The 26654-nt window shown below is 47.5% G+C and overlaps 1 protein-coding gene across 3 annotated transcripts in view; it reads right to left on the bottom strand.

Moving 5' to 3' along the window:
• Positions 1–1112: 1112 nt before the first annotated feature.
• imp4 (IMP U3 small nucleolar ribonucleoprotein 4) overlaps positions 1113–26654 on the bottom strand; it is a 27777-nt gene continuing 2235 nt past the window's right edge. For all 3 annotated transcript variants that reach the window (XM_048619885.1, XM_048619884.1, XM_048619883.1), the window contains exons 2-9: positions 25824–25932; positions 20892–20975; positions 20322–20431; positions 20004–20136; positions 17094–17248; positions 12582–12676; positions 6268–6341; positions 1113–2215 (exon numbers count right to left, since the gene is read on the bottom strand). In XM_048619885.1, coding sequence (XP_048475842.1) covers positions 2076–2215; positions 6268–6341; positions 12582–12676; positions 17094–17248; positions 20004–20136; positions 20322–20372 — 648 coding nt within the window. In that variant the 5' untranslated portion in view covers positions 20373–20431; positions 20892–20975; positions 25824–25932 and the 3' untranslated portion in view covers positions 1113–2075. The remainder of the gene's footprint in view (positions 2216–6267; positions 6342–12581; positions 12677–17093; positions 17249–20003; positions 20137–20321; positions 20432–20891; positions 20976–25823; positions 25933–26654) is intronic.

Consider the following 26654-nt stretch of genomic DNA (forward strand, 5'->3'; position numbering starts at 1 on the left):
CAGCCAGATCAAGACTAGTGAGTAGATCAGAGACAAAAGCTGGAATTAATCAGCAGGCAGGTATTTACTATAACAAGATTACCAAAGGCTTCAGATGGGCTGAACGGCTGCTATCGGCCTTTTGATACCAAAAGCAAAAGAGAAATATGGTGGTTATGGCATCAAAGTGCCAGAGACCCAGGTTCAATTCCACCCTCGGGCGACTGTGTGTGGGAGTTTGCACAATTTCCCCGTGTCTGCATGGGTTTCCTCCAACGGTCCAAGGATGTGTCGGATTGGGGTGGATTGGCTATGCTAAAATGTGGGGTTACAGAGATGGGGTGGGATGCTCTTTGGAGCACCCTGCACTGCAGGGATCCTATGATTCCTGTATAAAATTAAGGGATGTGTAGGAGCAGAGATAACTAGGTGCTGTGTGCCTGAAAAAGGGTAGCTGGCTAGGTAAAGACAGCCATTAATAAAACACGCAGCAGTCTAGGCTTCATTAAACAAGGCAGAGGGTGCAGTGGCAGGGAAGACACAGGGTGGCGTACCACGTGGAGCTCTGAGAGCTATAGAAAGGTGCGACTGCACCGGAGAGAGGAGAAGAGGTTTACAAGAATGGTTCCAGGCATGAGGCACTTCAGTTACAGGGATAGAAAAGGAGAAAAAGGATGGAATAGGGTAGGAATGCCTCCAAGCTTTCCCCCTTCCTCCAACCAACAATGTGGAGACACCATCATTTATTCTGCACAGCCATCCAGAAATGCCAAGGTGAGGGGAGGGCCAACTCCACCACAAGGAGGCAGCGCAGGCTAGAAACTGGCTTCAGCTCTTACATTCCATAAACAGAAACGATATGTAGGTGGGTGCGGGTCAGCAGTGGAGAGAAAAGGAGAGAGCTCAGTCCTCGCAATCGTTGCCATGCAATACTTTAGCCCATGTAAAAATGAACACATGGCCAAGGGGCATCTGATTCCTACATAGCGAGAGCTCTGGTCTTCACCAGCACCTTCAGGAGAGGCTTCACATTGAGGAAGGTTCTAGGTGGCCCAGAGCAGGCCCCTTTGTTTTGAAAGTCTCGTTACGTTATTCTGCACTCAAGATAAAAACGCACAAGCAAACTACAGGACTCCAAGAGAACGTTTAATTCTGAGACACGGGAAGGTCTAATGTACCATTTTACCACCGAACACACAATAGTAAACACAAGGCTGCCAACAGACAAATAAAATCCAACAAAGACATAAAATGCCACAGAAACTCAGGACTGGGGGACAGAGAAACCGACGAGCTGCTCCAGCACTGCACGTTTGTTTCCGATCCAATGCCCCATGCTATTTGGCTTTGATCAGAGATCTTAATTCAACTACCGCCTTCTCTTCCGGGTTACATTCACCTTGAAGACATTCCGAAGAGTTGCTGCACTGGACGGCAAACGTTAACCCGGTTTCTCTTGCCAGCGACACAGCCAGACCTGCTCAGTTTCTCCAGCACCGCTGCTGCCACCTCAGTTAAAACTCAAGTGGAAATGCTCACAGCCAGCTCCCCAGTCCCAGGAGCCACGACAGTTGAAGGCCGGTTTCCCCCTCGTTGCAGCCCCTTTCTGCCCCGTCGTCAGCCCAGTAGTTGCGTTCAGAGTCTGGCCGAAAAGGTTCCCGATCACTCCCCAGGAGACAACGGCAGCCGGGACTCTGTCAGGAAGGCCAAGCAAGCACTCGCTGGGTTCAAGGGCAGCTTGGGGCTGAGGCACCAGATGTCAGGTGTAGCAGGCCAGCGAGACTCCGTGGGCGGGGAGGGTGGTTGGGGAGAGAGACAGAGCGCAGGGAGCCAAGAAGATGCTGCCTGAACTCAACTGCTCTGTCAAACAACAGAGGCGGGCACGAAAAATGACAGCGACGAGTTACAAAATGGGAGCCTGCTGTTAGATTTTCGATCTGTTCAAATTCTACGGCCAGATGCGGTTCCGGATGCATGGCAATTCCCTACGCCCCTGCCCGGCCGGCTGGTTTATTCAGGCAGAGCTGTCGCGGTTTTGCAAGTTCAATCAAATCCCCAAGGCAGTGACTGCGTTTCTCTCTCTCTCTCTGTGTGTGCTAACTCACTGGACGGGAAGCCTCGCCCGACTCTATGCTCAGGTACCTCCTCTTCTTGGCGGTGTTGGTGTACGGGTGCCAACGCCATTCTGTGTCGGAGACCTGCTCGTTTTCCAGCGTTCCCAGCTTAATCTGATACACTGCCACAGGGGTCAGGAAAGAGAGAGAGAGCAGAGTTACTGGACGTGCACAGTTCATGTCACACGGGCTGAGGCAGGGGGGCTATGACGACTCCGAACGGTTTGGAGGAAAACGTGGCAGGTCTAATTAGTAAAAGTCTGCAGAAGATACAAAGATTGGTGGAGTTGCGGATAGTGAGGAGGATCGTCAGAGGATACAGCAGGATATAAATCAGTTGGAGACATGGGCAGAAGAGTGGCAGATGGAGATTAATCTGGAGAAATGTGGGGTGATGCAATTTTGGAAAGTGGAGTAGAGGTGGAAATTATACAGTGAATGGCAGAACCCTTCCGTGTATTGATATGCAGAGGATCTGGGTGTGCAGGTCCACAGAACACTGAAGGTGGCAAAGCAGGTAGATAAGGTAGTTAAAAATGGCCTATGACATGCTTACCTTCATTGGATGGGACATTGAGTACAAGGACAGACAAGTTATGCTACAGTGTTATCGAACTTTTGTTAGGCCACACTTAGAACATTGCGTACAGTTCTGGTCACCACACTACCGAAAGGATGTGGCTGCTTTGCCTGGTATGGGGGTGGATTTTAGCTATGAAGAAAGGTTGGACAGACTGGGTTTGTTTTCACTGGAGTGCAGGAGGTTGAGAGGCGACATTGATAGAAGTTTAAAAGATTGTGAATGACAGGGATAGAATGGAAAGTATGAGGCTTTTTTCCAGGGTGGAAGGGATCAATTATTAGGGGACACAAGTTCAAGGTGTGAGGGGAGATGTTTAAAAGAAATGGGCGAGGCATGTTTTTCACACAAAGGGTGGCAAGTGCCTGGAACATGCTGCCAGAGGAAGATGGTGGAAGCAGATACAATAGCAGCATTTTCTGAAGAAGGGTCTAGGCCTGAAACATCAGCTTTCCTGCTCCTCTGATGCTGCTTGGCCTGCTGTGTTCATCCAGCTCTACACCTTGTTATCTCAGCAGCATTCAAGAAGCACCTGGATGAACGAACAAACCGGACGGGGATAGAGGAATATGGATCCTGTAAGAGACGAATGTTTGACTGGGAGGGCGAAATGTGGCAGCACAGGCTCGGAGGGCTGAAGGTCCCGTTCCTGTGCTGTACTGTTGAGTTCTCTCGCCAGTGGAAATAATGCAGAAAAAAAAACTCATTACGTCCCCGGCCTAGAGGCCTACACAGAGCGAACATGGATAAGAGGTTTCCACTGGTGGGAGACACGAGGATGCGAGGGCACAGCCTCAGAGTAAAGGGACAGATAGCCCTTTACAATTGAGATGAGGGGGAATTTCTCCAGCCAGAAGGTGGTGAATTTGTGGAACCCATTGCCACAGAGGGCTGTGAAGTTTTTGAGTGCATTTAAGGCAGAGGTGGATAGGGTGGCTCAGTGGTTAGCACTGCTGCCTCTCGGCACCAGGGTCCTAGGTTCAATTCCAGCCTCAGGTGACCGTCTGTGTGAAGTTTGCTCATTCTCCCTGTGACGGAGTGGGTCCCCTCTGGGTGCTCTGGTTTCCTCCTGCAAAGATATGCAGGTTAGGATGGGCTGGCAAATTACAATTCAGCAGCATTGTCATACTGCTCAATGCAGTATTACAGGGATAGGTTTGAGGGCTGGGTTTTGGCAGATGCTCTTTGGAGGGGCCGAATGGCCTATTTCCATGCATGCTATGACCCACATAAGTTCTCGATTAGGAAGGGGATCGGGGGCGAATCACATCAGCCATGATCAAATGGCAACACAGACTAGAAGGGCCAATTGGCCTAATTCTGTTCCTGGTCCCACAGTAGGTGAGGCTGTTCAGCCCATCAGATGTGCCGCTATCAAAGCAAAAGCACTGTGGATGCTGGAGATCAGAAACCAAAACAAAGTGCAAGAAAAATTCAATAGGTCTGGCAGCACCCGTAGAGAGAGAAGCAAAGGAAATAACTGTTTCTCTCTCCCCAAATGCTGCTTCTTTATTTATTCATTTACAGGATGAGGGTGTTGCTGGCTGTGTAGTATTTATTGCCTGTCCCTAATTGCCCAGAGGGCAGTTTAAGAGTCAACCACATTGCTATGGGTCTGGAGTCACATAGGCCAGACCAGGTAAGGATGGCAGTTTCCTTCCCTAAAGGACATCACTGAAACAGATGGGTTTTTCCTGACAATGGACAATGGATTCAATCATTAGATTCCTAAATCCAGATATTTCATTGAATTCAAATTCCACCATCTGCCGTGGCGAGATTTGAACCCGGGTCCCCGAGATGTTATCTGGGTCTCTGGATTAACAGGCCAGCGATAATAGCACTAGGCCATCACCTCCCCCTGCTAGGTTTCTCCTGAGATAGTAGGAACTTCAGATGCTGGAGAAACCTGAGATAACAAGGTGTAGAGCTGGATGAACACAGCAGGCCAAGCAGGTCATTTCTGAAGAAGGGTCTAGGCCTGAAACGTCAGCCTTCCTGCTCCTCTGATGCTGCTTGGCCTCCTGTGTTCATCCAGCTCTACATCTTGTTATCTCAGGTTTCTCCAGCCGTTTGCTGCACAACCAAATCGGTTTAAGCACTCTTGCTCACTTCCCACAGCCTTTAAAAGTTCTATGGTGCTGTTTCCTCACTGAGGGTCATCATGGTGTGGGCTTTTCTTGCCCAGTAAGCGGTACAGGCCTGGTCTTTTAAATTCAGAGAAGGCTGACTTAAGTTTTTGAGCGAGGAGGCAGCCAAGGAAGGTAGGTGGGGCTGACACACAACCAGAATCCTGGGGAGAACGCAGAATTCAGACCACAACTGGATCAGCCATGATCTCTCCGAATGGTACAGCAGGCCCCAGGGGCTGAATGGCCTGCTGCCCAAGGGTCCTCTTGCTTAAACCATCACCCAATCATAGCACCGCACAGTGCCCAAGAGGCCCTTTGGCCCATCGGGTCTGTACTGGCAGAAATACATTAAAGCTGCACTATTCCCATTTTCCTTGCTCTAGCCTTGAAGTGTTTGCCAAGTAACTTTTGATTTGAAAATGTGACAGTTTTTCTGCCTCAACTACTCTCCCAGGCAGTGCATTTCAGACCCCCACCACTGTCTTTTCCTCAAAACCCCTCTAAACCACTTGCCTTTTGCTTTAAATTATGCCCCATAAAAGGTGTAGCCAAGGTGAAACAGCTGCTTTCTACCCACCCTGTCCATGTTTCTCATCATTTTATAGACTTGCAACAGGTTGCTCCCTCTGTCTCTGCTCCAAACAAGAACAACCCCAGCCTCTCTTCATAGCTGAAATGCTCCATTCCAGGCAATGTCTTGGTAAATCTCCTCTGCATCCCCTCCAGTGCAATCACGTCCTTCCCATAGTGTGCCGACCGGAACTGCACAGAGTACTCTGCCTGTGAACTAACCAATGTGCTCCAACATAACCTCTCTGCTCCTATAATCTATGCCTCAACTGATAAAGGCAAGTGCCCCGTATGTCTTCTTAATTACCCTATTAACCTGGGCTTCTTCCAAGAACCTCTGGCATTCCCCCCCCCCACAGTCAAAAGATTTGGAGGTTAGGTGGACTGGCCATACTAAATTGCCCATAGTGTCCAGAGATGTACTGGCTAGGTGGGTTAGACATGGGATGTGCAGGGTTATGGGGATAGGGTAAATGTCTGGTCTGGGTGGGATGCTCTTTGGAGGGTGGGTGTGCACTCAGTGGGCTGAATGGCCTACTTCCACACTGTAGGGACTCTGATTTCCACGCAGCGGGGTCCCAAACGGTGTCAGTCTTCTTCAATGTTGTTGAAGCTGCACTCAGCCAGGCAAGCGGAGAGTACAGTAACTGGTCAACAGCACACAGGCTTTGGGGAGTCAGGAGGGGAGTTACTCGGCACAGAAACTCCCAGCCTCTGACCTGCTCTTGTAGCCATTGTATTGACACGGCTGGGTCCAGTTCGGTTTCTGGTCTTCCCACCAAGGATATTGATATGCGCAATGCCACAGGCTGTTGCCCAAAGCAGGGGGGGTGGGTGCGGAACTCCAGTAGCCCGTATCATTAGAGGCTGGTCACATGGAGGGGACACTTACGTTTCATTTCGAACCTGGGGCCCACTTCCGTCAGCTCGATGTTTTTGTGATCCACCTTCCTGTAGACGTGATGCCTAGGAAGCAGACAATGGAAAATGTTATGCTCTATTGTGGCCCACCTCCAACACCCTGTCAAGGAGTCTGACAAACACCAGCTGCACCTCTCATACACGGGAAAGATGCAGACAATTAATGACCAACGCCACGAGAGATTCATTCGGCCACAGAGAGAGAGGGGGGGGAATGCGGGAGATGGCCTGACTCTGCCCTCAGCTGATACAAGGCTTCCAGGAGATGGTGCAACAACGTTCCCGACTGATGTGCCAGTTGCCTCAAGGGTACTGAGGCCAACTGGGGAATCTCCAGGGTTGCTGTGGATGACAACTTTGGAGAAATCACAAATGGCAGAGACATCAAACAGAAGTGTTGCTTTTGTATTTGGTGAAGGCGAGTTATAGCCCAAAAAGACAGGGAAACCTAGAGGCTCACGAGATGGAGAGGCCCAAGGTAATTAGAATCAGAGGAGAGAAAGCATTCAAGAAATTCATGGGAGTGGAATCTGTCAAATCCCTAGGACCTGATCGTCTGGAGCCGTCTGTGGGTCATAGACTTCGCAAATGGGCTGCATAGGCAGTCCTTCAGCAAGAACTCACTGAACTTAAAGGAAGCCAATGATGAGCGTTATGGGAATGGCTTGGCGCTGAAGTGTTCAATAAACCATAAACATTAAATAGTGGAGCAGGCTCGACAAGGTTAAATGGTCTGACACTCCTACAAAAGGGTAGTTAGTCATGGAGAAGTTTCAGAAATTGGTTAAGCTCTGCCTCCCAGCGTCCAGACACACAGATGCTCACAACAGTGATGTTTTCAATAGTCTTGTCAAGAGACAGGTCTTCCACTTGTGAGGACAGAAATGGCACGCTATTGTGGGAAAATTGGTTGTTGTGAATTTAGTGGAAGGTTTTGGTGCTTTTAAACTTGGAAATGAAACAAAGAGTCACGCACCAATAGAATAGGTCACTAGCAGATCAAGAGATTGTCATTGTACTCGGGATTGTTATTTTTGGTGCTGGCAGGGCTCAAATCCAATAGATGTTGCCGCCTGATAATTGTCCCCATTCAGGGAGAGATTCCAAATAGAGGAGCTGGTTGTTAAAACGAATGACCAAGTGGTGTGTAATCATCTGATAAAGCTGTGGTTGTAAAGAACATCATATGGAAACCTGAGCTTGCAGTTGGAATTATAAATATAGGCAGAGCGTACGAAAGTCAAAATCAGAGCAAAGCTTATACAGTTAATGGTGGGGTCCTGGGGAGTGTTGCCAAACAAAGAGACCTCGGGGTACAGATGTGTAGTTCCTTGAAAGTGGAGCTGCAGATAGACAGGCTGGTGAAGGTGGCATTAGGCATGCTTGCCTTCATTGCTCAGTGCATTGAGTATAGAAATTGGGATGTCATGTAGCTGTACTTGACATTGGTGAGGCCACTTTTAGAATGCGGTGTTCAATTCTGGTCTCCCCGTTATTGCAAAAATGTTAAATTTGAATCAGAAAAGATTTACAAGAACGTCACCAGGATTGGTTTGATTGCTTTCCTTCATTGGCAGAGGTATAGAATACCACAGTAGCGGGATAATGAAAGTGTACAAGACACCGGTGAGGCCATAGTTGGAGTACTGCATGCATTTCTGGTCACTACATTACAGGAAGGGCGTAATTGCTCTGGACAGTGTAGAGAAGATTTATAGAATCCCCACAGCGTTGAAGCAGGCCATTCGGTCCTTCAAGTCCACACTGTCCCTCCGAAGTGTCCCACCTAGACCCACCCCACTACTCTATAGCTGCATTTCCCACAGCTAATCCACCCAGCCTGTACAACCCTGGACACTATGGGGCAATTTAGCATGGCCAATCCACCCTAACCTGCTCATCTTTGACTAGAATGTTGCCAGGGCTGCAGAACTATATTTACGAGGAGAGAGTGGAGAGAATGGGGTTGTTTTCCTTCGAACAGAGAAAGCTGAGGGGATGACTGAGGTATTCAAAGCTGTGAGGGGTAGAGATAGTGTAGAGGAAGAACCTGTTGGGGTGACAGTCTCGGATTAAGGGGCTGATCTTTCAGGGGTAAAAAGGAGAAGTTACTGCACTCTCCAGCTCTACACTTATCTAGTTTCGGGAGACTTGGTCAGCATGGATGAGTTGCACTGAAGCGTCTGTTTCTGTGCTGTATGGCTCTAAGCCCTGGGTTCAATTCCACCCTCGGGTGACTCTCTGCGTGGAGTCTGCACATCCTCCTTGCGTCTGCGTGGGTTTCCACCAGGTGCTCCAGTTTCTTCCCAAAGATGTGCAGGTTAGGGCGGATTGGCCATGCTAAATTACCTTGCAGGGAAGGATGGATTAACTGGGGTAAACACGGCATAAGTGGGGGAAGCTTGGGTCTGAGCAGGCTGCTCTTCAGAGGTTCAGTGCAGACTTCATGGGCCAAATGGCCTCTACCTAGACTGTAGGGATTCCACGAGTCTATCTTAAAGAGGAGCAAACTGACGGATAGAGATCAAGGAAGTGGAAATGGAGACCTGCCCTGGCCCCACCACAACTGATAGGATGGGATGACGTGGGATGCTGCAGGGATACTGAGAAACTAAGGATGGAAATTGCAAAGGCCCGTTCTCAAGTCACAGGAGAGACCGGAGAACCGTGAATACTACCCCCGTTGCAACAATTTAAGATACGGACCATTGATTTTTTTGAATCCCAGCCGCCAGTTTCACGGACTGAGTGAAAAAGTTTGTTTCCCAAACCCCCTCTGAATCTCCCACCCCTTACCCTAAGGCTATGCCCGCTCATGGTTAACCCCTCAACCAAGGGGAACAGCTCCTCTGTTCAGCCTGTCCGTACCCTTCAATTTTATACACCTCAATTATGTCCTCTGTCAGTCTTCTCTGCTCTATAGAAAACAATCCAAGCCTATCCAGTCTCTCCTTATAGCTCAATTTCTCCATCCCAGGAAACGTCCTGGTGAACCTCCTCTAGTGCTATCACATCCTTCCGGTAGTGAGGTGACCAGAACTGCACACAGTACACTCCCATCTGTAGCCTGACCAACGCTCTGTACAACTCCGACATTACCTCCTGGTTCTTAAACTCTATGCCACGACTGATGAAAGCAAGTGTCCCATACGTCTCCTTAACCATCCTATTCACGTGCTCTGCCAACTTCAGGGCTCTGTGAATAATTACCCCACGATCGCACAGTGTTCGTTACCATTCGCAACTCTTCAGATAATCAAACAGTCCACGTGCAAAACTGATAAGCCCCCACCCACCCTGGGAGCAGCATGGTACCAAAAGCAGAAAAACATGGCATAAAAGAGACACATACACCCTCAAGCTTGAGCTTAGGACTTAGCAAAACGTGCTCAAACACAGGGAAGCAGACGGGATACAGAAATGCACACGGGTATTATTCGACTATTCGTTAACAACGCAGACTGAAGATGTGGAAATTCAAGGGAAGTGCCATCACCACTCACAACACCATGTTCACACAGTAATGCCTCTACCTCCTCAGGAGGCTAAGGAAACTCGGTGTATCCCTTACCAGTTTTTACAGATCGACCATGTACCACAGATAGCATTCTGTCTAGATACATCATGGCTTGGTATGGCAACTGCTCTGCGCAGAACCCTAAGAAACTATACAGCCCAGTCCATGACACAAGCCAAGCTTCCATCCAATTACTCCATCTACACATAGAACAGTACAGTACAGTACAGGCCCTTCGGCCCACAATGTTGTGCCGACCTATTATCCTACTCTAAGATCAAGCTACCCTGCATACTGTTCATTTTACTATCATCCATGTGCCTATCCAAGAATTGCTTAAATGTCCCTAATGTATCTGACTCTATTACCACCGCCGGCAGCATATTCCACACGCTCACCACTCTGTGAAGAACCTACCTCTGACATCTCCCCGAAACCTTCCTCCAATCACCTTAAAATTATGCCTCCTCGTAATAGTCATTTCCACCCTGGGAAAAAGTCTCTGGCTATCCACTATCTATGCCTCTCATCATCTTGTCCACCTCTACCAAGTCACCTCTCATCCTTCTTCGCTCCAATGAAGAAAGCCCTAGCTCCCTCAACCTTTCCTCATAAGACCTGCCCTCCAGTCCAGGCAGCATCCTGGTAAATCTCCTCTGCACCCTCTCCAAAGCTTTCAACTCCTTCCTATAATTAGACGACCAGAACTAAACACAATATTCCAAGTGTGGTCTAACCAGGGTTTTATACAGCTGCAGCATAACCTCACGGCTCTTAAACTCAATCCCCCTGCCAATGAAAGACAATACACCATACGCCTTCTTAACAACCCTATCAACTTGGTGGCAACTTTGAGAGATCTATGGTCGTGGACCCTAAGATCCCTCTGTTCCTCCATTCTGCCAAGAATCCTGCCATTAACCCTGTATTCTGCATTCAGATTTGACCTTCCAAAATGAATCACTTCACAGTTTTCGGGTTGAATTCCATCTGCCACTTTTGCCCAGCTCTGCATCTCGTTACAAGCTACAACAGCCCTCCACACTATCCACAACTCCACCAACCTTCATGTCTTACTAACCCACCCTTCCACTTCCTCATCCAAGTCATTTATAAAGATCGCAAAGAGCAGAGGTCCCAGAACAGATCCCTGCAGAAAACAGCCGGTCACCGAGCTCCAGGCTGTATACTTTCCAACCACATCCCACCCTGTCTTCTATTGGACAGCCAGTTTTGTATCCAGACAGCCAAATTTCCCTGAATCCCATGTGTCCTTACTTTCTGAATGAGCCTACCATGGGGAACCTTATCAAATGCCTTGCTAAAATCCATATACACCACATTCTCAAAGAATTCAACAAGGCTTATGAGGCATGACCTGCTCCTCTCAAAGCCATGCTATTTCTAATCAACTATGCTTTGCCAAATAATCATAAATACTATCTCTCAGAGTCTTCTCCAATAATTTGGCCACCACAGAAGAAAGACTGACTCGTCTGTAATTCCCAGGATTATCCCTATTCCCTTTCTTGAAAGAGGGAATAACATTTGCCACCCTCCAATCATCTGGTACTACTCCAGTGGAGAGTGAGAATGCAAAGATCATCGCCAAAGGGGCGGCAATCTCTTCCCTCGCTGCCCCTAATAACCTTGGGTATATCCCGTCTGGCCCAGGGGACTTATCTGTCCTCACGTTTTTCAAAATTTCTAGCATATCCTCCTTCCTAACATCAACCTGTTCGAGCATATCAGCCTGTTTCATGCTGTCCTCACAAACTATAAGGTCCCTCTCACTGGTGAATACTAAAAAGCAAAGTATTCATTAACGACCTCCCCTACCTCCTCCGACTCCAGGCACAAGTTCCCTCCACTATCGCAGATTGGCCCTATGCTTACTCTGGCTAGCCTCTTGTTCCCCCCAAGTATAGAATGTCTTGGGGTTTTCCTTGATCCTATCCGCCAAGGCTTTTTCATGCTCCCTTCTAGCTCTCAAGTCCATTCTTCAGTTCCTTCCTGGCTACCTTGTAACCCTCTAGAGCCCTGTCCGATCCTTGCTTCCTCAACCTTAAGTAAGCTTCCTTCTTCCTCTCGACTAGATGTTCCACATGTCTTGTCATCCAAGGTTCCTTCACCTTACCACCCCTTCCAGCCTCAGTGGGACAAACCTATGCAGCACTTGTAGCAAGTGCTCCCTAAACAACCTCCACATTTCTGTCGTGTATTTCCGAGAACATCTGGTACCAATTTATGCTCTGCAGTTCCTGCCTAATAGCGTTGTAATTCCCCCTCCCCCAATTAAATACTTTCCCATACCATCTGCTCCTATTCCTCTCCACGACTAGACTAAAGGTCAGGGAGTTGTGATCACTATCACCGAAATGCTCTCCCACCGAGAGATCTGACACCTGGCCTGGTTCATTGCCAAGTGCCACATCCAATATGGCCTCCCCTCTAGTCAGCCTACCTACATATTGATAGAGAAATCCTTCCTGGACACCTAACAACAATTTCAAGAACAGTTTCTTTCTCACTGTTATTAGACAGCTGAAAGGACCTCTCAAATTTTAAATTTAACATTGATCTCGCTCTTTGTGCGCCTTCTCCACAGCATAATGTATTCCTCGCTCTGTTCTATTACCCTGATGCACTTTGTGGGGTACAATCTGCCTGTACTGCACGCAAAAACAAAACTTTTCATTGTACCTAGGTACACGTGATAGTGTAAAATCAAATCAAATCACAGCTGTTGACGCCCTCCCAAAACGTACCTGAAAGAGATGAAGTCATCCTGGTTGGCGAATGTGATTACTCTTTTGCTTTCTCCTTTAGGGACCGGGAATAAATACTTCAGGATACTGGTTACCTGCGGTAAAACGAGGCAGTCATCAGCAGGAATCCACTTGACAACACACACCTCAGCTGATGGTATGTGTGATGGTACTATGTCTTTAATAGACATTTGCCTTCTGCTATCTCTTGCAGAGAGGTGTTGCCAGAAAGTCTGCTTCAGACACAGTGGGTAAACAGCCCGAGTGTTGTTTTAAAATTAGGCAAAAGAAGGAGTGCATGGAGTCAGGCTCTCACGGACCCAGGGTTTTAGTTTTGCTTTCGGTTGGGGTTTCTTGAAGCTGATAGCTACAGTGCTTTCTCTGCTGCTGCAAACAGCTTGAGTTCTCTCTCTGTTGTTGGATTGGTTCTTTCGGTATTCCTTTCTTCTGGGTTAGAACGGAGAAAGCACATGAGGAAAATCTGATTTGCTGAATTTGGGCCTAACTTTTATCTTGTTGATACAAGGGAGAAGCCTGACATTAGTGATGGGCAAGTTGTTGGAGGGGATCCTGAGGGACAGGATTAACTGATTTGGAAAGGCAAGGACTGATTAAGGATCGTCAGCATGGCTTTGTGTGTTGCAAATCATGTCTCAATAACTCAATTGAGTCTTTTGAGTAACAAAGAGGATTGAAGGCGGCAGAGCAGTGGACATGATCTATATGAACATAAGTAAGGCATTCAAAAAGGTTCCACATTGTAGATTGCTTTAGCAAGGTTAGATCATATGGAACACAGGGAGAACTAGCCATTTGGATACAGAACTGGCTCGAAGGTAGAGACACAGGGTGGTGGTGGTGGAGGGCTGCTTTTCAGACTGCAGCCCAAAGACCAGAGGTGTGCCACAAGGATCGGTGCTGGGTCCACTGCTTTTCGTCATTTATATAAATTATTTGGAATGTGAATACAGAAGGTATAGTTCGTAAGTTTGCAGATGACACCAAAATTGGAGGAAGTGTAGTGGACAGCCAAGATTACCTGAGCACAACTGAATTGAGCACCTTGATCAGATGGGCCAATGGGCTGAGGAGTGGCAGATGCAGTTTAATCTAGATAAATGAGAGGTCACGTTGTGGCTATACAGGACATTCGTTAGGCCACTTTTGCAATACTGTGTTCAATTCGGGTCTCCGTGCTATAGGAAACTTGTTGTGAAACTTGAAAGGGTTCAGAACAGATTTACAAGGATGTTGTCAGGGTTGGAGGGTTTGAGCGAGAGCAAGAGGCTGAATAGGCTGGTGCTATTTTCCCTGGAGCGCCGGAGGTGGAGGGGTGACCTTATAGAGATTTATAAAATCATGAGGGGCATGGTTAGGATGAATAGCTAAGGTCTTTCCACAGGGTGGAGTCATCCAGAACTAGAGGGGCATAGGTTTAAGGTGAGAGGGGGAAAAGATTTAAAAAGGGACTAAAGAAGCAAATTTTTCATGCAGAGGGTGGTGAATGGAATAAGCTACCAGAGGAAGTGGTGGAGGCTGGTACAATTACAACATTTAAAAGGCATCTGGATAGGTACATGAATAAGAAGGGTTTAGAGGGGTATGGGCCAAATGCTGGGAAATAGGACTAGATTAATTTAGGATATCTGGTCGGCATGGACAAGTTGGACTGAAGAGTCTGTTTCCGTGTTGTACAGCTCTATGACTAAGTATAAGGCTGTGTTCTAGATGTAATTTGATTGGTCAAACTACTAGACTTTAAGCAAAACACACTTTATTCCTACAACAGTTAAAATGCAAACAAAAAAATGTCAGCATAACTTTAACTCTATTGAAATACTTGAAAGAATATATTATTTAACTGTTATTCAAAACTGTTCCAATATAGCAGCATCCCATAAACACACTTGGCAAAGGCAAGTTCACCAAAACAGACTTCCCTCACTTGCTATCTCCTTCAGTCCAGGAGAAGGAACACTAATCAAATGAATCTAGCAGCAGAGAGAGAACTCAAGCTTTTGCAGCAGCAGCAGGGAGAGAGCTGTATCCATCAGCTTTAACTTCAACAATCCCAACCTCAAAAATTGAAAGTAAAATTAGAACCCTGGGTTTGTGTGAGCCTTACTCCGCACACTCATGGTTCTTTTGCCTACTGTCTGCTGTCCGTGGAGCAGATACCTCGGCACCAGGTTTACGCTAACCCTCTTCGAGAGAGCCAGGACAGACAAATCCCACTTAAAGGCACACATTGTCATGATCCAATGGTGGCTGCTACACCACTCTCCTTCCTGCTCCCCATTAGCCTAGAGACCTTTAGGATCTTGAAGGCTTATGAACCAGAGGACACAGGTTTAATGCTGAATGGCAAGAGAATCACAACAGTTACAGAATAGGAGGTGGCCGCTCAGCACATCGCATCTGCACCGGCTCTTCAACTGAGCAATTTACCTTGTTTCATCCTCCAGCCTTCCTGTAACCTCATATATGCTTCCCAAGACCACAGAAGTAGGAACAGAAGGAGGCCATTCAGCCCCTCTAATCTACTCCACCATTCATGGCTGATGCTTCACGTCCACATTCCCGCTCTTTCCCTTTCAACCTTAGATTCCTGATCAGTTAGGGAATCTCAGCCTTAAATATACACAAGGACTCTGCTCCCACAGTTCTCTGCGACAAGGAGTTCCAAAGATTTACAACCCTCAGAAGAAATCCCTCCTCATCTCGGTCTTAAATTGGCATCCCTTTGCTCCGAGACTGTCATCCAGTCCATGACGCTCCCAGTAGGGGAAACGTCCTATCAGCATTCACCTTGTCAAATCCTTGAAGAATCTTATACGTTTCAATCCTCGACCAGATAACAATCCAATTTTGTGACAGAATCTGCCTCCACTGCACTCTCGGGTAGTGCATTTCAGATCTTAACCAGCGAGGACAAGGTCTGTCCTTATGTCTCTATTGCTCATTATCTTAAATCAGTGCCCCCTCATACTCACCCCCTTCACAAGTGGGGAATAGTTTCTCCCATTTACTCTGTCCAGACCAGTCATGATTTTTGAATACTTCTGTCGAGTCTCCTCAGTTTTTTCTCCTTCAGGCAAAACAGTCCCGACTCCTCCAATCTATCCACATGATTGCAGTTCCTCACCTCTGGAACGATTCACTCAATCTTTCCTGCACTCTCTCCAGTGCCTTCACATCTTCCTGAGAATACGGCACCCAGAACTGGATACAATCCTCCAGCTGAGGCTGAACCAGTATCTTTTACAAGTTCGACATCACCTCTATTTTTAACGTTGTCTCTCTCTTTATTAGCGAAACATAGGACACTCTATTGAATACAGAGGATCCTGGAGAAACTTGAACACAGTATTGCAAAAGTGGCCTAACGAATGTCCTGTATAGCCATAACATGACCTCCCAATTCCTATATTCAATGCGCTGACCAATAAAGGTAAGTACACCAAATTCTGCCTTCACTATCCTGTCAACCTGCAACTCCAAGGTCTTTTCTGAACTCTTTCAAGTTTCACAACATCCTTCCTACAGCAGGGAGACCAGAACTGAACGCAGTATTCCAAAAGTGGCCTCACCAATGTCCTGTATAGCCACATGACCACCCAACTCCTCTACTCAATGCTCTGACCAATAAAGGCAAACATACCAAACACCTGCTTCGCCACCCTGTCTAACTGTGACTCCACCTTCAAGGAAATATGACCCTGCACTCCAAGGTCTCTTTGCTCAGCAACACTCCACAGAACCTTACCATTAAGTGGACAGGTCCTGCCCTGATGTGTCTTTCCAAGAATGCAGCACCTCACATTTGTCTAAATTAAACTCCATCTGCCACTCCTCGGCCCATCTGATCAAGGTCCCATTGTACTCCGAGGTAACCTTTTTTACTGTCCACTACACAACCAGTTTTGGTGCCATCGGCAAACTTACTAACCGTACCTCCTATGTTCACATTCACATCATTTATATAAATGATGAAAAGCAGTGGACCCAGCACTGGTCCTTGCAGCACACCGCTGGTCACAATCCGAAAAGCAACCCTCCACCACCACCCTCTACCTTCGAGCCAGTTCTATACCCAAATGGCTAGGTCTCCCTGTATTCCATGTCATCTAACCTGGCTAACCATGCAGAACCTCAAACGCCTTCCTGAAGTCCATATAGATCATGTGCACCGCTCTGCCTTCAACAATCCTCTTTGTTACTTCTTCAAAAATAAAACATCTCAATTTGAAAGGAAAAAAAAATCTCCAGGGCTGCTGGAGAAAAGTGGGCCAGGCTGGGCTGTCCTTGCAGAAAGCTGGCATGGACCTGATGTGCTGGCGTGCTTGCATCCACGGCCAGCCCTACAGATCTGATTAGACAGCGAGCCACATTTGTGCTCTACTTTAGATACACAAAAGCCGGTGCACTCAGATTTTTTTTTTCCGAAAGCACGCACAGGTAAAGAGAGCGTGGAGGCGCTCAGCGGGGTTAACCCCGCCACGCCGTACCTACCCTCAGGCCGAGCTTCGAGTTCAGGCTGTGGAAGATGAGATGAGGGTAGGCTTCGGACATGGTGCCGATCTTTGGGATGTCATGGCGCATCACCACATTGGAGAGGGTGAAGTACGCGGTGGGGCCGAATGGCAAGTGGCACACGATAAGGCCGTCTGGGTGAAGAACGGAATGGAGGGTGGCGAGGGAGGAAAGAAAAAGAGCAGGTTAGCCAGTTTTTTATTTTCAACCTCAACTGCAGCTTGTATTTGGCCTTCTGTGTAGCATTTTATCTAATGGAAAAGGCCAATATATTACATCTACTGATTCCCCTTTATCTACCCTCAAAAGTTGCTTCTTGAAACCAAGCAGCGAATTAATTCGGTTGCCCCTTTTGCTTGGTTCAAATCATGCCACGTTTCGCAAGGGCATTCTTAAGATTTCCTTCGTAATAAATCCCAGCATCTTTATCATGACGGACATTAGGCCCAATTGGCTAGCCACTCCCAGTTTCATGAGAGCACAGTCATATCTGCAAACTTCCAATCCAGTGCGACTGTTCCTGTATCTAAAAGGTTACGGCTAGCGAGGTGAAAGACTGTTTCTTTTACAACCACCGGGTACAGGGCAGCTCAGTGGTCAGCACTGCTGCCTCACAGCGAGCGGCTCGGGTTCGATTCCAGCCTGAGGTGACTGTCTCTGCAGAGTCTATATGTTCTCCCAGTGTCTGCATGGATTTCTCCCAGGTGTTTTAACTGCACAGGACCCCACTCCACCAGGAGATTCTGCAAGTTGATGATTCCTAGGGATTTCAGTTTGTACTCCCAAGTACTATCGTAAGTACTTTTCATCTACTGACATTAATTATTTTATCATAGAATCCCTATGTTGCAGATCCAGGCCATTTTGCCCATCAGGTCTACACCAACCACAGCGTCACACATCATGGAAACAGGCCCTTCGGCCTAAACTGGTCCATACTGCCCACTCAGCTAGTTCCAATTGCCCACACTTGGCCCATATCCCTCTAAACCCTTCTCATCCATGTACCTATCCATATGTTTGAGATGTTGATATCGTACCTGCATCAATCACTGTCTCTGGCAGCCCATTCCATATACACATCGCTCTCAGAAGTTGCCTCTCAGGTCTTTCTTAAATCTTGCCTTTCTTACCTTAAACCTACACCCTCCAATTTTCAATTCCCCATCCTTGGGAAAAAGACTATGAATTCATCCCATCTCTGCCCCTCATGATTTCATACACCTCAATAAGGTCATCCGAAGAACATCCCACACAGACCCACTCCCCCACCCTCTCCCCACCTTTTAGAATGGCCAATCCACCATAACCTGCACATCTTTGGACTGTGGGAGGAAACTTATGCAGACATGGGGAGAATGTGCAAACTCTACACAGACAGTTGCCAGAGGGTGGAATTGAATCTGGGTCCCTGGTGCTGTGAGGCAGTAGTGCTAACCACTGAGCCGCCCATGCTCTCTTTAATCCTGAGGTTATTATTTTGAGATAAAAGCCGAAAGAACTGCTGATGCCTTGTATCAGTAAGGAAAGCAGAAATTGCTGGAAAAGAACATAAGAACTAGGAGCAGGAGTAGGCCATCCAGCACCTCGAGCCTGCCCCGCCATTCAATAAGATCATGGCTGATCTTTTTGAGACTCAGCTCCACATACCTGCCCGCACACCATAACCCTTAATTCCTTTACTGTTCAAAAATTTATCTAGCCTTGCCTTAAACACATTCAGCGAGGTAGCTTCAACCGCTTCACTGGGCAGGGAATTCCACAGATTCACAACCCTTTGGGTGAAGAAGTTCCTCCTGATCTCAGTCCTACATCTGCTTCCCTTTATTTCAAGACTATGCCCCCTAGTCCTAGTTTCACCTGCTAGTAGAAACAACCTCCCTGCCTCCACCTTATCTATTCCTTTCATAATCTTATATGTTTCTATAAGATCTCCCCTCATTCTTCTGAATTCCAATGAGTATAATCCCAGCCTACTCAGTCTCTCCTCATAATCCAACCCTCTCAACTCTGGAATCAACCGAGTGAATCTCCTCTGCACCCCCTCCAGTGCTAGTATATCCCTTCTTAAGTAAGGAGGCCAAAACTGCAAACAGTACTCCATGTGTGGCCTCACCAGGACCCTATACAGCTGCAGCATAGCCTCCCTGTTTTTAAACTCCATCCCTCTAGCAATGACAGACAAAATTCCATTTGCCTTTTTAATTACCTGCTGCACCTGCAATCCTACTTTTAGTGATTCAGACACAAGGTCACCCAAAGTCCCTCTGCACAGTGTGCTGCAATTTTTTACCATTTAAAACATCGTCCATTTTGCTGTTAGTCCTACCAAAATGGATGACCTCACACTTATCAACATTGTACTCCATCTGCCAGACCTTTGCCCACTCAGACCATCTATATCCCTCTGCAGACTTTCAGTGTCTTCTGCACACTTTGTTCTACCACTCATCTTAATGTCATCTGCAAATTTTGACACACCACACTTAGTCCCCAACTCCAAATCATCCACATAAATTGTAAACAATTGCGGTCCCAACACTGATCCCTGAGGCACACCACTAGCCACTTGACCGCCAACCAGAAAAACACCCATTTACCCCTACTCTTTGCTTTCTACTCATCAACCAATCCTCTACCTAAAAGCTCAGCAAATCTGGCAGCATCACTGAAGAAAAGTCAGTTAACATTTTGGGTCCAGTTCCGAGGACGAAAGGTTAGCTCTTGATTTCCCTTCACAGATGCTGCCAGACCTGCTGAGCTTTTCCAGCAACTTCTGCTTTTGTTCATTATTTGTGCTGGTTGGAAGTCCAATGTCCCTCTGCATTCCCCCCAGTGTAACTGGCAGTGTAGCTCAAGGCCTTACACATGAACCCCACGATATCTGACCTGGTACTCCTCGGTGTTCATGCACAATGATCAGGTCGGTCACTCCACTGGCCTTGCATGCTCTCATGAGCGCGTCAATGTCATGCTTCCCTCGGTTCATGCGCTGGGCGTTTGGGAAAATCAGCTTAACTTCCTGAAACAAAAAGATGGAGAGTTCTGGGGAATGAGACCCAGCTGGAAGCAAGAGCCCAGACCTGCTATCCGGCGACCGCTCACTCCCCCCGCCCCCCCAACCCTCGCAGCAGAGCTGATCTGAAACCGACTGGGCGCCAGCCTGGGATGCCAAGCGACCCTCGGAAAGCAGAATCCCACTCTCACCTTGGCAAACTGCTTGAGCTTGGAGCTGGGATCCCGGGATGTCGTGACCATGACCTTTGGATCTTCCACTCCGGCCCACTTGTATTCGTCATCTATCTGACTGCTCACTCCTGCAACGAGCCACAAGTTAGCAAGGTAACAGCAGCTTACACAGTGAACTACACCAGCGCCCCCCAAACCCAGCTCCCCCGCTTGCCTCGTCTGGAACTGTTACACTAAACTGTAAGGCACTGACTTCTTCTACTGTATCATACCTAAGCACTTGCCATGATGCAGCCCACCCACAACTGTACATTGATTCCACCCTGACATCGACTGCCGTACTAAGCCTAATGCATTTGGATTTCAAAAATCATTGACACACGGGTCTACATTTATTCACTCCTTGAATGTACTCTCTATCCCCACACTTCGCGCCCCGAAATAACCTGGTCACTGCACCTCCCCCAGGAACTCGCCCTGTTCTTCGATCCCACAATGCCCAACGCTCCCTGCCCTACGCGCGGCGCTAATCAGCTCTGTTCTCCTGCACCCCCATCCCCCCTTGCAGGTTTAACAGCGCACCCTCACCTTCGCCCCCCTCGTCATCGTACTCTAGGACCTTCTGCAGATCCAGCGCCTCCCGTCGCAGATCTGTGGGGATCAGCCGGTTCTCTGCAAGGCGAGAAAGGAGAATGGTTAATGTCACCGCCGCAACCTAGGAATCCTGTGCTTAGTATCCGCGGAGATAGTAAGAACTGCCAATGCTGGAGTCAGAGATAACACAGTGAGGAGCTGGAGGAGCACAGCAGGCCAGGCAGCATCAGAGGAGCAGGAAGGTTGATGTCTCGGGTCAGGATAGTATCCGCAGGGTGCCTGCCCAAGTCAATGGAACGTGCGTGTGAGTGTCCAGCTAACTTGGCTAGCCACCTCTTTATCTAGAGAGCGTAGGGCAGTGGTACTTTCATCGCACTAGCAATGGAGAGGTCCAAGCTAATACATGGGTTCAAATCCCACTTACAGCTGCTGATGGAATATCGATTGAAACATTCATAATCGTAAATTAAAGCCAGTCTCACCAACAGAGACTATAGAAACTAAAATCAGATGCCGTTAAAACCCATCTGGATCGCTAGCTGCCTATAGGAAAAGTCTGTTCTCCTTACCCTGAACTATATATAAGGAGAGGCTAGAAAAACTAAGGTTGCTTTGTTGGGAGCAGCAGAGGTTGAGGGGAGACTTGATAGAAGTTTATAAAATTGCAAGATGCATAAATTGGGTCAACAGTCAGAATCTTTTTTCCCCAGAATTGAAGTGTCTAATACTAGGGGGCATGTTCAAAGGAGATGTGAGGGGCAAGTTGTTTTTCTTCATGTACAGAGAGTGGTACGTATCTGGGTGGTGGAGGAGGAAGATACGGTAAGGGTATTAAGAGGCTTTTAGTTAAGTACATGAATTTGCAAGAAACGGAGGGCTATGGACCAACAGCGGGCAGAACGGATGTTTAATTTAGCATCATGCTCGGCACAACATTGTGGGCCAAAGAACCTGTTCCTGTGCTGTACCGTTCTAGTTCTATGTGACTATCGGCTAGAAGGAAAAGGGCAGTAGATACATGGGAACACCACCCTTTGCAAGTTCCTTCCAAGCAACTTGCCATCCTGACTTGGAACCCCATTCCTTCACAGTCGCTGGGTCAAAATCCTGGAACTTGCTCCCTAAAGAGCACTGTGCTTGGGGTGACATGGGGACTGCAGCAGCTCGACAAGGTGGCTCACTATCACCTTCTCAAGAGGCAACTAGGGACAGGCAATGCATGCTGAACCACACCCCATGGCTGAATTTTTAAATAGAAATCCAAATCGTTGCTCTTTTCTGAAGACGACTCACTCACAGGACGTGAATGCTGTTTGGCTGAATCAGCATTTATTGCTTGTCCTTAATTGCCCAGATGGCAGTTAAGAGGCAACCACATTATTGTGGGCCTGGAGACACATGTAGGATAGAAACAAGCCCTTTGACCCAACACGTCTCTGCCAACCAACAACTACTTTTTACTTGCACTTGGTGTTGGTTCTACTATGCCCTACCACTTCATGTGATCATCCAGATGCTTCCTAAATGTTTAGAGTACGTGCCTCCAGCATGTTTCCATATACCTACCAACCTCTGGATGAAAAAAAATTCCCATCAAATCTCCTCTAAACCACTCTCTCTCCTCACCTTAATCTTATGTTCTCTGGTCTTAGACACATCTGCCATGGAGAGGAAGAGATTCTCATTATTTGTTCTGCCTGTAACTCTTATAACCTTGTATATCTCTATAAGGCTGCACCCGCCACCCCCCACCCTTCCCCCCCCACCGCCTCCAGCACCCCCCCACCCCGCCCCCAAACACACTCATCCCTGTTCCAGGGAAAACAAACCCAGCCTACCCAGTTTCTCCTCATAACTGAGACTTTTCAACCCAGGCAACATCCTCTGCACTCTCTCCAACACACACATCCAATACTGCACACAGTATTCCATCTGTGGCCTAACCAATGCAAGTTCAGATCAGCTAAGGATGGCAGTTTCCTTCTCTAAAGGACAACAGTGAACTAGATTTCTTTTTCCCCTGAAATTCAAAAATTGTTTCATAGTCACTGATAAAGACTTTTAATTCCATGTTTTGTCATTTCACAACTTGGCCAGACAAGTCGACCCTTCTGTAAATCCATTGCTGTTAGGATAGTGAAGGCAGAATCTGGTACACTTGCCTTTATTGGTCGCTATACGGAGTATAGTAGGAGGAAAGCCATGTTGCAGCTGTAGTGGACGTTGGTGAGGCCACTTTTGGAATACTGCGGTCAATTTTGGTCTCCCTACTACAGGGAAGATGTTATTAAACTTGAAAGGGTTCAGAAAAGTATTGCAAGGATGTTGCCAGGGTTGGAGGGTTTGGGCTACAAGGAGAAGCTGAATAGGCTGAGGCTATTTTCCCTGGAGCAACAAAAGCTGAGGGGTGATCATAGAGGTTTGTAAAATCATGAGGGGCATGGATAAGGTAAATAGTCAAGGTCTTTTCCCTGGGGTCGCGGAATCCAAATCTAGAGGGGCATCAGTTTAAGGTGAGAGGGAAAAGATTTAAGAGAGACCATAAGGGCAACATTTTCATACCGAGGATGGTGCGTATATGGAACGAGCCGAGGCTGGCACAATTACAATATTTAAAGTGCATCTGGATGGGTACCTGAATAGGAAGGGTTGAGGGGGATACGGGCCAAATGCTGGCAAATGGGACTAGATTAATTCAGGATATCTAGTTAGCCTGGATGAGTTGGACTGAAGCATCTGTTTCGTGCTGTATGACTCTACTACACACCAGTGGCAGGAGGCAGAAAAGGGAGTTTCCTGGTCACCTACTGTTGACACCAAGTTCACCCCACAAACCTCTAGCGACAGGCTAGGGACTGCTCAGAGATAAACCCTCGAGCTTTCATTGTATCAGAGGCCTTTTAGCCCATGAGTCTGTACCGACAAAAACTACTTTAAATCTACAAAACTACAGTCAACAAAAATACTGAAGAACTGTGGATGTTGGGTATCAGATATCAGAAGCAACAACAGAAATTGTTGGAAAGACTCAGCAGGTCTGGGGAGAAAGCAGATTTAACATTTCGGGTTCAGCAATCCTTTTTCCGTCTTCAGGTTCCACCCCACTCTTTCAAAGAATCATCCTCCTCAGCCATTGCCTTCCCCACCTCTCCAAGTCAGCATTCTGCAGGGACTGTTCCCTCTGTGACTCCCTGGTCCACTCCTCCATTGCTCCTAACACTTCCTTACTCCCCTGTGGCAGCTTCTGAAGCAATCGCAGGAGGTGTATCACTCATCCATTCACTGTCCAAGGCCCCAAAACCATTGAAGCAGCGATTTACCTGCACTTTGCTGAATCTACTTAGTATATGCTGCTCGGTGTAGGACCTGCTTTATATTGATGTGATTGAACTTAGACTGGGTGACTGCTTTGCAGAACACCTCAGCTCTATCTGTAAGAATGACACCGACCTTTCGGCATTTAGAGTCAGAGAAGTCCACAGCACAGAAATAGGCCCTTCAGCCCATCGAGTCTGCACTGTTCAAAAACAAGCACCTATTCTACTCCCATTCTACAGCACTTGACCTTATATGGCTGGGCATCACAAGTGCACATCTAAAAATGTCTTGAATTTCATGAAGGTTTTTCTTTGCCTCTATCGCCATTACAGGCAGTGAGTTCCAGATTTTCCAGCTTTTCACTTAACCATCTTGCTCTCATGCGAACATTTGCATCCTGCGCCTCCCACTGGAGCACAGCGCAAGCTGGAGGAACAACACCTTATTTCCCACTTAGATACTTTACAGCTAGTGAAATGAGTGCTCAATTCCATAATTACTAAAATCAATGTGAAATTTCACAGCTGCTGCTGTGGGAATTTGAAGCTGTGATCCAGAACTTTACCCTGGACCCGTGGCTTATGTGGCCACCATTACAAACAAGCCCCATCTCCCCTGATTCAAGGCTGGTTTGCGTAGATATCTGATTGAAATTAACAGTTATTTTGCAAGGCGGGAGCTTTGGTGATAGCAGAGAGAGTGCAGTTGTGACCTCAGAAAGCTATGTTGAATACTCCAAGTTCTATGTTCTAAAATGCAAGTTTTTCTGTCCTCCCTTATGTTTCGTTGAAACATTTACCCTAATTGGTCTTCATTGAACATTCACTGATTGTCAAAGCTACACCTATAGCAATTTCAGCAATGTTTCCCACTCTACCCACCCTTCCACCACCACCACCACCCCACCCCAATTTCCTGAACCCAACGATTCATTCATAGAATCCCAGCAGGATGGAAACAGGCCATTCAGCCCAACAAGTCCACACTGCCCCTCTGAAGAGCATCCCAAGAAACTTTGAGCCAACTGAAATAATTTGTTGGTTTTAAAGCAAATGAGAACAGCATTCAGAAAGTACACAGCACAGAATGAAGGCTATTTGGAGATGTCAAAGACTCCCAGGTGCACTGGTAGTGTCCTAACCTCCGAGGCAGGAGGCCTGGGTTCAAGTTCCCAGTGGTGTGCAGTGACATACAATCACCAGTGTGGGAGCAGGCCATTTGGCCCAGAGGTCACACCGACCCTCTGAAAAGCATTCCACGCAGACCCACTTTTTCCTTGTAACCCTGCATTTCCCACAGCCAATCCACCTTAACCTGCTTGTCTTTGGACTGCAGGGGGAAACCGAAGTACACGACGGAAACGCATGCATACACAGGGAGAATGTGTGAACTCCAGACAGATAATCGCTGAAGAAACCTAGGTTCCTGGTATTGAGGCAGCAGTGCTAACCACTGAAGCACCGTGCCACTTGATAGCATCTCTGCACAGTTTGATTAGAAACTGTTTCAAACACTCACAGGGCAGGTACAACACAGGGTTAGATACAGAGTAAAGCTCCCCAACCTCAAAGCCCTGAATCCAGAGACTGGCACATGAACGTATCTCACCTTCAAGGGCGTGTTTTAGTTTCTGTTTCTTCTCCTCAATGCTGTGCAGCTTATCCTCCTGCGCTTTACGGTAGAGATACTCCCTCCGCAGCCTAGCTTCACGGCGCAGCTAAACAGGGTCAACAGAGGGGCAGGTCAACGATAGCACATTGGGCACTCACACAACCAGACATTCATTAGCAAAAACCTCAGCACCAAGTAGAAACAGAAGTAAAAGGGATGGCCAACAAAACCAACCATGAAGTTCGACAAAGAGACACAAGATTGGGTTGGGGCACTGAAAGGTGCCAAGGTGGAGATCCCTGTGCATTTTGCGTTCCAGCTAAACCAATAGTTAGCACACAACAGTGTGATTTGGCCAGTCTCACTCCCTTCTCTGGGTGTGAAGATCATAAACTAAAACCACAAATCAAGGCAGGCACACCAGACAGGGGCTGAATCAAGCACCACACCCTGAGGAGAGAAGCTATTCATCCTCTCAACATTACAACGGTGATAAAATCTCAGCAGCATCCTTCGCTTGCTGCACACCTCACACCCTGAGGAGAGGTGCTGTGGAGATGTCCACCCTTTGCATTTCATTCTCTCCACACTCCTCACTACTCACTACTTCAGCCCTCATTATCTAATCTCTACCTCACTTAGAATCCATATCCCCGCCCCACCAACCAGCCTCATCACACTCTCCCCTCCCTTCTTCCTGTTTCTCCCCTCTATCACCACCCTCAGCCCCCACCCTCTTCCTCCCCGCCCCCTCTACCCTCCAACCCCCTTTCTTCCTCCCACCATCACCATCACCATCACCATCACCATCACCATCACCATCACCAT

This window comes from Rhincodon typus, chromosome 44, assembly GCF_021869965.1.
Source record: "Rhincodon typus isolate 14 chromosome 44, sRhiTyp1.1, whole genome shotgun sequence".
NCBI lineage: Eukaryota > Metazoa > Chordata > Chondrichthyes > Orectolobiformes > Rhincodontidae > Rhincodon > Rhincodon typus.